Below are 11,515 nucleotides of genomic sequence, written 5' to 3'. Positions count from 1 at the left end.
CTTAGAAAAGGAACATTTGTGGAGGAGAAAGGATAACCACAAAGCTACAGAAAGAATTCCCATCAGGAGAAGAAATACACTCCTCTGCTTTCAGAGATGACAGGATGAAAGTCTATTTGATCATGCCCAGCATCAATAAGGTGCAAAGGGGGAAATTTCCAATATGCCTCAAAAAATAAGAGCTTGGAGGCACCAAATGAAGTCTGGCAGAACTTTTAAACAAGGATTTTTTTACATACTGACTCCCTTGCAGAACTCACCATCAGGGTATCTTCCATCCTGGGCTACGAAAGCGCCCAAAAAGCAGCTGGATTCATGGCAGAAAAGTTATTCAAGGGCTGTGTAAGAGGCCAACTGCTCAGGGCAGTGTCACGAGCAGGGTTCCAGACACATCCTCCCGCTGTTCAGTTCAGGCAGGGATGTCGACTCCCTGCCCTGTGTCACATCCCTTTTCCTCAGGCCTTGCCTCCACCCGACACACCAGGATCGGACTGTCTGGGCGAAGCAGGAGCAGCCTTCGTATGACTTTTACTGCATCTAACACCCAAGAGACCCACAGTGAACAAATCAACAGTTTATACAAAAAAGTTTTACTAGAACTCAAGAAACTATTCATTATTCTCCAGCACAGGTAAATGAAAAAAGATTCCTAATTATTACTCCTAAATTAAGCAGCTGTTTGCAGTCACAATTTACAATGCAATATTATCGGTTTAGCTGAAACATCTTCCCTCTGCCCCATCTACTATTTATCTGCAGACCCATGAAAAAAGAAAAAAAAAAAAAAAGCAGGAAATCAGAGCTTCCCTTTTCCAGACATAACTTGATTCAGTGTTCTATTTTTAAACAGTAATGCAATTATTCATCATAAAACAAACAGATGAATACAGGAAGTATCTGTTCAATTTAAAAACAAAACAAGGCACCAGGTACAATTAAGTGTTTCTGAATTTAAGGTTTCTTTTTTTATTATTATTATTTATTGCACTAAGGAACAGCAGGGCAGTTTCATAATCTCACTTTCTGCTTTGAAAAAGTCTGTAGTACTCTTAAATTCCAAAGTATTTTCATCACTGGGCCTGATAAATATAGGTTTGTCCATTTGTTAATAAAAGAACAGACATTAAAAGAAAAAAAAAAAATCATTTCAATTCACTCCTTCGTGGACAATTCAACTTCTCCTATCACAATGGCATACACTTGAGATTGAAGCAAGGGTAATGGTGAAAATACAGAAGTCTCCGAACCATGCATATACAGGAAAAGATAAACCAGATAGAAAAGAATAAAATAAACCAAAAATAGAGCTCCTATTTTTTTTTCAACTGTGTCCATGAAGTCATCTCATAAGACCAACGTCGCCTACAGGTATAACACACAGCACCTCCAGTCCTTCCCAAGCACTCGGCAGCTACAGCTGATTTAGAGTTAAGAGTGGGATACACGAGTCCAAAGGAGCCACTACAAAGCCCGGCTTAAAGAAAATCCCTAGTGTACTAAGGCTAGTCAGTAACGAATACCTGCTTGAGGATTATGGCTGTTCCTTACGGAGTGCAAAGTCAAAACTTTTCAAAACCCAGTAACCTTTACATTAATTTACATGTAATTCTTTAATGTCAATGTCCCAGTAAAATATAAGAAAACAGTCTTTCCACAAGTATAAAATGTGGAAATATTTTAAAAATAGGGGTCATTGTTTTCTAACGCAAATGCGATCATCAGGTTCCATATTTAATCTTGGTAAGAGGTTCTCGTGGTAAAGAATCCATGTTTTGTGGCTTTTGCATGCACTTAACTGGAACAAAGCTTGCTGAATGTCTTCTTAAGAGCTCACCAGAACATAAATCATGCTGGAAAATAAAATAAAAATATTAAGATGCACCATTTTGGTTAGCATTACACATTTAATTACACAGTCACATATTCTGAGGAGCAAATCTGTGTGAGATACGTGGATTGTGACAAGATTTTACCCAAAACCCATCGGAAGGGCATCATAAAGCACAACAGGAACTGATGCAACAACCAGTTGTCACTACACCGAGTGAAATTCCAACAGGGAGTCCCGCCTGGACATGATGCCTACGTGTTGGTAGCCTGAACTATCCTGGCTGTGCGGGAAGAAGCACAGCGTGTGTTGTTGTATTATGTTAAAAGATTAAAAACTTGGAGCTTTCAAGTCTCCAATCACGGTGTAGAGATTCAAAATAGTCATTACAACCAAAGTAAGACCTGTGTCTTAGAATAAATGGTGACTGTGGATTCTTTTTCAGGCAAGTTGGCACTGTATGTATTCTTATGTACAAAATTTCTCTTGTGCACTGAGCCAGAATTTCAGACCGAAGATTAGATGGGAGACAGAGGGGAAAAAAACCCCAAACTTACCCATATAGGTAGTAAAAAAATGATAGAAGGTAGAATGCTAATTTGCACCATCCTTCTTTCTGGCAATAGGCTAAAATATCTGCATTCATGATGGTTGTAGGATCATACAGACCGGGGCCACTCATCACAGGTCTACTCATGTACCTGAAAGTGATGCAGAGTTAGTTTTGTGGTGACAGCGATGGGAAATGTTGGTACCTCCCCCCAACCCCCCAGTAATACCAGAACCAAGACAAGGAACCGCGCCCCTTCAGCAAAGCCCATCAGCTCCCTGTAGGAGATGGCCAACTGCGAGAGCAACACGAAGCTCCCAACTAGACGTGACTACAGAAGAGCTTTCCCAGACGGTGCCGCGGCAGCTTACCTCAGCCTTAAACCACGCTGAACTGTGGTGCACCAAAAGGAAACAGGACAAATTTATAAATAAAGTGAAAAAACGGGATTCCTCGTGGAAGGGTTGGAAAAGCTGGAGAAGAGACCAACCTATAACCCTACGTAACCTACAGGCTCTACTCACTAACAAAACACATGCTGGCTACCGTGCTGGAGGAATACTCACTACAAAATGATCCTGAAATTGTAGTTTAAGGCGGGCTACTAGCCAAAGGAACAGTCCTCTGACAGATAGAGCCGCGCAGCGGAAGCTGGTTTTGCTGGGTTACGTTTCACCCAGACCAGCTCCCCGCACAGGACTAACACCAGCACAAGGAGAGGTGGTGCCCAGGTCTTACTGGCAGGAGGAAAGCAGGAGCCGCCTTTAAGGCACACGCCACGCAACCCAGCTCTTGGGTAGCATGAGAGAGTAACAAATAAAAATGACAGAGAAAGCAAAGCGATGGGTTTTGGTTTATAGCCATGACGTAAACTTTCTCAGTGTCGTATCAGAAAGCATCTTTATTTGCCAAAGACACAGAACGCTCGACAGGAAGCGCTGCAAGGGGAGAATGAGGAGCAATTAACGTGAGTACAGAGATACCAGACTCATCAATATTACCTCCAAATATGATAAGCCAACAAAGGCATATTGAGACCCAGTGTAAGCCACTCTGCTGCACAGAGAAACATAACACAGAAGAATGCATGGATGAGGTACTCTGGAAGTACAAGCTGGAAAAGAAAAACAGGAGTTAGAAGTTTTGATTAACTCAAAGGAAAACGTGTGGTGTTTAATCTATTTTGGAGATAAGCTATTGTTTAAAAACTATTATTAAAACCAACACTATCAAGAACAAGACTGCAGAACGTGAAAACAGCAACCAGCAGTACGTGCCTTGCTGTTTTCACATGTTCATGAACCAAGAAGAAAAATTTATAAAGCACTAATGCTCAGATCAATAGGGTTTTTTTAAACACTTCTATTAAACTAAGTGCACTGTTAACAGATTCCACACTTTATACGTGACCTTCACAAGAGAAGAGATCATCAAGATATTTCTGCTCATGCAACAGAGAAATATCAGTAGGAAACACGTTCCATATAACGGAACGGTAAATATAGATAATATAAAAGCAAAAAGATGTCTTGTGTTTCCCCATTCTACAGCTTCGTTTTGGTATTCACACATAACATTATTGTTCAGATTCAAACCATCGCCAAAATGCAATACCTTAGGCAGAGCTTTACCAAAGGAGCTCAGCAGTGAGGTTTAGGCCCGCCGGTCTGCGGAGGCTGAGCTGCCTGGCGCAGGAGGGCACGGCAGCGGCCACGCACCCACCGCCCGGGGCTTATTAGCCAGCTTCGTTCTCCTGCACGAGGACCTGCTGTGCATGCTTTATCGCATCATGCTGGCCAGCAGAAGCCCACAGAGCTAATTATCAGGTTACTGTGAGATCACAGAAAGCGTGAAATGCCAGGTAGTGTTAGTTGTTACTAACAGGAACCGTATGGAGGGATACGCAGATTAAATGCATGCAAAGAGCCAGCAAAATCTCACACCCACCACAAGAGTAAAATTTTCTAAAACAAGTCACCCCAAAGTAGTATCGTTTACTCCTTCATCACACAATTTAGAAAGAAGCAAACCCAGTAAGCTTCTGACTTCTCACCTCAGAGCCTCATGAAAAATGCTCCATTTCTACCCAGAGATTTAAACTGTCTCTGCGTGTGTGCACACACACCCCACACACACACTCTACCCACCTCTTTTTGTGTAATATGACTAACATTGCATAAGATGACTACCCTGACGTTCCAGTGTTTTATTTTTTTTTTCATTCTCTCTCAGCAGACATTTCTTTTAAACCTCAAAAATATCTTCCTAGAAATCTAAAAACTGCCAACAGACATCTACTCACCACCTACTTTGCTACAACATTCTGCTTCTCTAAATGAGGAATATCAAACAAAGCAGACTTGCATCAGCATCAACAAAGATAAGCTGTCATAGGTGAAATATTTCAAGTAAATATTTTGGTCCAGATCCTTCTTTGTATACTTACCATTTACAACTTGGCAATCATTTCTAGGAGAACAACCACCACCCTATCCAAAACACAAAGCATTTGGCAGCCTGCCGAGACAGATTTACCAGATCTGAAAACCTACACGCACCTCAACACACATTTTTCTTTTATCTTGTTTATTATACCCCACTCCCACAAAATACCTGTCTCCTTCAAATCTACTGCATTTGATCCTCCCTGGCTGTCCTAGAGGAAAATTAACTACATCATATTCTACCATGGTATTTATCAGAGAAGTGAGGGAGGAAGAAATCTTGTTGCTGAGAAGAGATACTACTATAATAGAAGCAGGGAAGCGAAGGCATCAACAGTGCACTAAGCAGTTACTATTTTGGGCTAATCTTTCTGCTGAGGCATCTCCATTCCCACCAGGATTTTTGATTTTTGAACAGGAAAACAACACTTCAGCATGTTTTTCCAGCATCATTTACCAGATCCCCTCAAGAGTTTGAATCTTATCTTCACTTTTAGTGGCTAATCTACTTTCACAGGAACAGCAAATATTGTTAATTCATATTTTCAATTCACAAAGCTATCATATAAATAAACACTACATGCATGTGGGTTAACAGGAGGTTAATATTTGCGTTAAACATGCGCATTGTAGTACTTCAAAGGTTGCGATAAGACCAAAATGCATCAATGTAATGAGAATCTGCCTTCCCCCATACTGTAGCAGAAATGGCTGTAGAACAGACCAAGCAAGGGAAACTGTTAGATGCACAATATCTGAGCAGCAAACCTCACCGAGATGCTATCCTCTGCCTATCACCTCTTCACCTCCCCGCCCGCCCTCATGCTGCAATACTCGCTGCCAATTTATGTGCTGGATGTCTAACACACATTTCCCCCACCCCACAACTACTGTAAATTGATTTTTCATGGGTATAATTTACTTAACCCTTCAAATCACAACAAAGTTACAGTCCAGGCTGCACTGCTGTGCTGCCCCTGCATTCGACCTCAGCCTGGCCACACCAAGCCGAAGTAAAAAACACAAGAAAAGCACAAAACCCTGCTGTGTCAAACGATATGCTCTTTAACAAGCATCCCTTTTATTATTGGCCTGTTACAGATGCAAGCAAATAGTTTGCCTCAAATTCCTTTCCTAAACCAAGGAGGGTCAGAGTTGCATCCGAGAGAGGCCACCAAGATATGCCCCTGATCCTGGAACATAAAATAGATGATAATAACTATCACATTATGCCCACCTAAAGCCTCAAACAAGGTCAGAATCTCAGAGTTCAATAAATCTTGCTGGAAAAGTACTATTTATTTCTACCTGAAGTTCAGCTGATCGATAGGACATATATAACAGGCATGTAACAGTTTTCCCCACTTCACTGGGTAAGCAAGCAAAATTGTTTTGCACAAAATATGGAAATCCATGAAGTTGTTATAAACCCCAACAAACAAATAACGAGCAGATGAACAGGCACACTAAAACAAAACAGCTTAATAGTATTACAAATGTTCCTAACAAAATGAAAGTGGCATTAAAAACATTAAACTGAAAAGCAGTACACACCTTCAATGCAATTTTGACTCTTTTAATCTTTTTGACCTTTTCAACTGTCTTTGTGCCGAAAACGTAGAAAGCAGATTGAAAGAATGTTAGTACGACAGCTGACAAGATCACCAGCAGATTAATAACAGTCAGAATATTCAACTTGAAAGTAAAGAATCAAAGAATTTTCCCTAGAACTTTTATCAAACAGCTAGGTTTTGTCAACCCAGATGCAATTCTATTGCCTAGTTCGATTATATCAAGGTAACACCAAAAATAAGCATTTTACATATTTCTTTTAAAAAAAAAAAATGTTTGCCATGCTACTTACAGGATTGAGTGTATTACATTGGTCTATGGGATTCTTGTAATCAGTCTTCAGTTCATCAAAAGCTATAATCTAGGAAAAAAAAAAAAAAAAAAGAAGGAAACAGTTGTAATTCTCCAGTCCAGGAGCAACAAAGTATTTTCTCCATGAAACGTAACATTTTTGGCACAGAGCTGTAACACTCAACCACTGCCGCTCTATTCAGGAACATAATTTCTCCTGAATAAATTCTGATGCCATAAACCCACAGATAAGACAGATTTGAAATAGGCTATACAAACAAGAAAGCAGAAGATACTTCAGGCATTCAGAGACCTCTGACTCTGCTCACACTCCACCTTTTTACCTCCCCACCAGCAAAGAATTTCCAACATCCCTTTCAGCAGTTTTTAACCCCACTTGCAGTGCGCTGACCCCAGATGTCAGAAGTGACTCTTGGCTGCCAGCAGGAACCTGACACAGGGTTCACTAATGAAGAAAAAGCAAGGGCAATCTTAAAAGCAGCCAAATGTTTTGTCTCGTTGTCAAAGTAAATCCTGATCCCACATGTATGTCCAAAAGGTGCATCCATAAAAAACCAGGTATATTTGACCTTTTTGTGCCATAAAAATCAGACAAAGATGCTGATAAAATACAACAAAAGCCACATCTACAGAACAAATGTCATGCCAAACACTAAAAAAGTCTTAAGACAGACCAATTTATTATCAGTCTCAGATTCATCTCGGTTCAGGATAAGCCCCGATTTGCTTACAGGGCAGGGCTGATATTAGTACAGAACGGTTTTTACTAAGGACAACTAGGAAGCTTAAAACAGCGCCAAGAACAACATCCTCCTCACGTCCTCGCGTGGAGCAGCATCTCACAGCGCATCCGAGGTAAGCTCCTATCCGGCTAGCTCTCCCTGTGTCAGGCTCAAGACAGAAAACTCTTAAGAAAATATTAATAAGGAAAAAAATATCAAAAATTAAGTCTCGGTATAAAGCATGAAAAGAATGTAGCACGTACCTCATTATTTCTGTTAAATAATGACTTCAGACTAAAATATTTTCAACCGCTATTTTAAAAAGGCTTCACTCATTTAAAACGCCGCTTAATGAAAGGGATGTATCTTATATCAGCATTTGAAAATCCATGTTATTCCCAGACCAGCACTGCCAGACCTCCCCATCTCCCGGACCGCGCTGAAGGCGGGGATCGGATGCGATCCCCCAGCTGCCCCCACCGCTCCGCGAAGGCGGGCCGGGCCCTGGGGAAGCGGCGAAGCATTTCCCCGGCTGGGCCCTTTCGGAGATGGCGCCGGGCACCCCCCGGGCAGCGAGGAGAGGCCCCCCGGGAGCTCCCAGCCCTCCCGCTGGGGCTCCGTGGGGAAATCCTGGGGGTTCCTCACAGGAGACCCCCGCCCCAGGCCGCGGCCGAGCGGCCAGCCCGCCGCCCTGCCCGGGCCGCGCTTTCACATTCGGTTTCAGCCCGGCCTCGGTGGTGCCTCTTCCCCCACCCCAGAAAACCCCGCGCTTTTCTCCCGCCGGCGGTTACCGGCGGCGGGAGGCGGTGAGGGGCAGCCGCGCCTCGGTGGCGGCGGCCGGTCACCGACACAAAGAGCGGGAAGGCTCGTCCCGCCGCAAGCGCACAGACGGCGACGGCCCCTTCGGACGGACACACGGACACCACCCGGGGCGGGCGCGGCACAGCGGGCCGGGCAGGGCCAAGCGCCCCACCGGCAGGACCCGCTCCGGGCCGGGCCGTCCGCTCAGCGGGAGAGGCGGGACGGGACAGCCCACCCCTCAAGCCTGCCGCCTTCCTCCTCCTCCTCCTCTCCTTCCTCACTCACATGCCAGATGGCGAAGAAGATGAGGGCGGCGGTGAGCAGCAGCGCCAACATGTAGCAGAAGGCGGCGAACGTGAAGGCCATGGCGGCGGGGCCGGGCGAGCCGCGGCGGGGCCGGGGCGGCGCGGGGGATGCCGGGAGCGATCATTCACCGGCCGGGCCCCGCCCCGCGGGCAGCGCCCCCTGCCGGAGCCCGCCGGCAGCGCCGCCAGGGCGCGGGGGGCGCCATTTTCTCGCGGGGTGGGGTTGGGGTTGGGGCTTGGGTTTGGGTTTTTTATTTTTTTAATCGTTTTTTTCCCCCCCATCACGCGTTGATACCGACAGCGAGACACGCCGCGGATGGCACGGGCCTCTCCCGGGCCTAGAAATAAGGCACGCACATACCCATCTGCAACCCCACGGCAACCAAAGGGCAAGGAAACAGCAAAAAATAATGAAAATGGAATGAAATTGTCTGTGTGTGCACATACACCCCCCACTCTACCCGCCTTTTTCATGTAGTATGACTAACATCGCATAGGATGACTACACTGACACTCCAGTGGTTTATAATTTTTTTCACTCTCCCTAAGCAGACGTTTCTTCATGGCATTAATTCAAGTTGGACAATAAGATGTTTTTCAGGTTAAAACGTGGGAGTCGGGTGTGCGATCACAATAAATGTAGTGCCGTGCTGGAGGGGATGACCTGGTACACGTGAGCTATGGCAGGAGAAGAAGGGAGATGGCAAAGTTCCCTTAGGGTGCACGGGGTGCGCCCCGAGGAAGGGGTAACTGGTTGGTACAATCCCAAACCGATACCGCGTGCAGCCGGCTCAAAGGAAACAGCATAAAAACATATCAAGAGGAGAACATCACATATTTTCCTTCTGCGGGGTCATATAAAAGTCGTTTTCATTTTAAGCAAAGATACCTTGCAATAAAGGAAAGTGTGGGTAGTATTTCTGCAATCATTTCCTCCAGACGAGCAGTTTATGTAACGATTTCCATAAAACTAACAGCTGCCAAATAGTAAACAATGTTTTCTAGTGGTACACAGAATCACATCTCGGTTGGAAAAGCCCTTGAAGCTCCTCCAGTCCAACCATGACCCTCCCCCTGACCGTTCCCAACTCCCCCAGATCCCTCAGCGCTGGCTCAGCCCGACTCTTCAACCCCTCCAGGGATCCCGGGGACTCCCCCCTGCCCTGGGCAGCCCATTCCAACGCCCAACAGCCCCTTCTGCACAGAAATCCTTCCTCAGAGCCAGCCTGACCCTGCCCTGGGCAGCTTGAGGCCATTCCCTCGGGGCCTGGAGATGGAAGCTTTACCTGCCAGAAAGCTTTACACACAATTAATTGTCACAATGAGAGATGAGCAGAAAATTTATTTCCATCACCAAAATAAGAGGGAAAACTGTAGCAAATGTGTGGTCTTTAGGAAGTCAGTTGTTGCGAAGATAATGTTGATCTTTCAGTATAAAATCACTCACCCACAAACTTGATGCTTCATTAGGCCTTATTTATTAGCATACTTTATTTCTTACTTGGAGTAGCCTCGAGCGGTGCAGATACACTTATTCCCAAGGTTATTTCACTGGACTTTGCTGGACAGTGTTCAAACTCCCCATTTCAGGCTTTTCCTAAAGCCATTCAGAGGGTGATTTGCATCAGGAAAGCTGTGGAAGGTGAAGAAACAAAGGGTGTGTGCAGAGATGTTGTTATACCTCAGGACGGGAGAATGCTGGTTTTCCACCACCTTATGGAAACGGCAGTTTGATCCATTCGAGGTAGATATTTACTTAAAAAGGCACCCAGATATATTGACCATCACTGCTTTAACCTCTTATGCCTCCCTGGTGAGGCAAAGCCCTACAGAACTACAGATGCTTTGGCACTAAGTCTGTTAATATAATTAATGAAGGAGATCTGCCTCCCTGTAAGACCCACTACAAGCCATCAGGCTCACCTAGAACACAGGAATTTGTACTTCAAGACACATAAATATCCACTAAGGACTCTACACAGGATAATGCCAAGCCACTGTTCATAAAATGAAGGTATACCAGTCATGTACTTGCATTTGCAATTAATACTGGTTCTGCCTCAAGGAATGAAATGTTTTATTCCCTCTGATGCTTGCATATTATTCAACTGCAATTATCTTGTCAGGAAAAGTGGAAGGCAACTGTAATCTTGCACAACAGAGATTTGTGCATTGAAGGATTTCTTGTATTATAGATTGTATATTTAAGAGAACACAAAAGGAAATTAACAGCAAATTCTCCAGAAAATGGTATAATCAATTCTCATTTCATACATTTATTTGGGATCTCAAATCAAACAACTGACAATCTTCTGAGAATTTTCCCCAATTAAACTCTGTAAACAGTATAATGCAGTGGTGATCTGGAGATGGCCTACAGCTCTTAATGCACTTTCTCTTTAGCCTGGACTCATTGAGTTTAATCCTGATTGGAATCCCAAGGGAAAATGCCAGTGTCTGTTCACTTCATCTTAAATCCTTCTCAAGTATTTTCCTTATCAGAAAACGGTCGTATAATCAGTCATAATTCAGCATGTTACAGTCTGCTCGTAAGGAAGATTTATCTGAAGAAAGACTCTGGCAGGTCACGACAACAGTGCCTTGGCAGAGCGCCGTGAGGGAAGATTACAGAGCAATTGCTCTGAATTATCATGGTAGAAATGCACAGGTCAACCACATTCTTCAACATGAGATGTAATATCCCTGGAAAAATACTAATTTCAGTTACAGATACCAGGGAAGAATCTAATACTATTGAACTCAGTAATAAAATTCCTGCTGACTTCAGTAAAGACTTTGCTGACTGGGTGTGCTGGGTTTGTGTGGTGGGGTTTTGGTAGCAGGGGAGGAGTGTGGCCCCTGTGAGAAGCTTCTCGAAGCAACCCTGCCTCCAAGTCGGACATGCCTCTGGCCAAGGCCAGGCCAGTTAGCGATGGTGGCTGAGCCTGTGATGATGTATTTAAGAAGGGGAATCTGGGAGG

At 44.3% G+C, this 11,515-nt stretch overlaps 1 protein-coding gene across 2 annotated transcripts; it reads right to left on the bottom strand.

Moving 5' to 3' along the window:
* Window positions 1–569: 569 nt before the first annotated feature.
* Window positions 570–8,635, bottom strand: CNIH1 (cornichon family member 1). 2 transcript variants are annotated; one of them, XM_074908925.1, is made up of 5 exons: window positions 8,515–8,635; window positions 6,687–6,755; window positions 3,380–3,492; window positions 2,386–2,529; window positions 570–1,850 (listed from the first exon to the last, which is right to left on the bottom strand). In XM_074908925.1, the coding sequence occupies exons 1-5, from the start codon at window positions 8,593–8,595 to the stop codon at window positions 1,823–1,825; spliced, it is 435 nt and encodes a 144-aa protein (XP_074765026.1). In that variant the 5' UTR covers window positions 8,596–8,635; the 3' UTR covers window positions 570–1,822. The 2 variants fall into 2 exon arrangements, with proteins under 2 accessions (XP_074765026.1, XP_074765027.1); XM_074908926.1 differs by lacking the exon at window positions 570–1,850 and adding an exon at window positions 2,750–2,771 and having other exon boundaries at window positions 2,439–2,529.
* Window positions 8,636–11,515: the final 2,880 nt, after the last annotated feature.

Source organism: Athene noctua, chromosome 6 (genome assembly GCF_965140245.1).
Source record: "Athene noctua chromosome 6, bAthNoc1.hap1.1, whole genome shotgun sequence".
NCBI lineage: Eukaryota > Metazoa > Chordata > Aves > Strigiformes > Strigidae > Athene > Athene noctua.
Note: the sequence above shows the minus strand (reverse complement) of the source record. Positions and strands in the feature narration are given on the sequence as shown.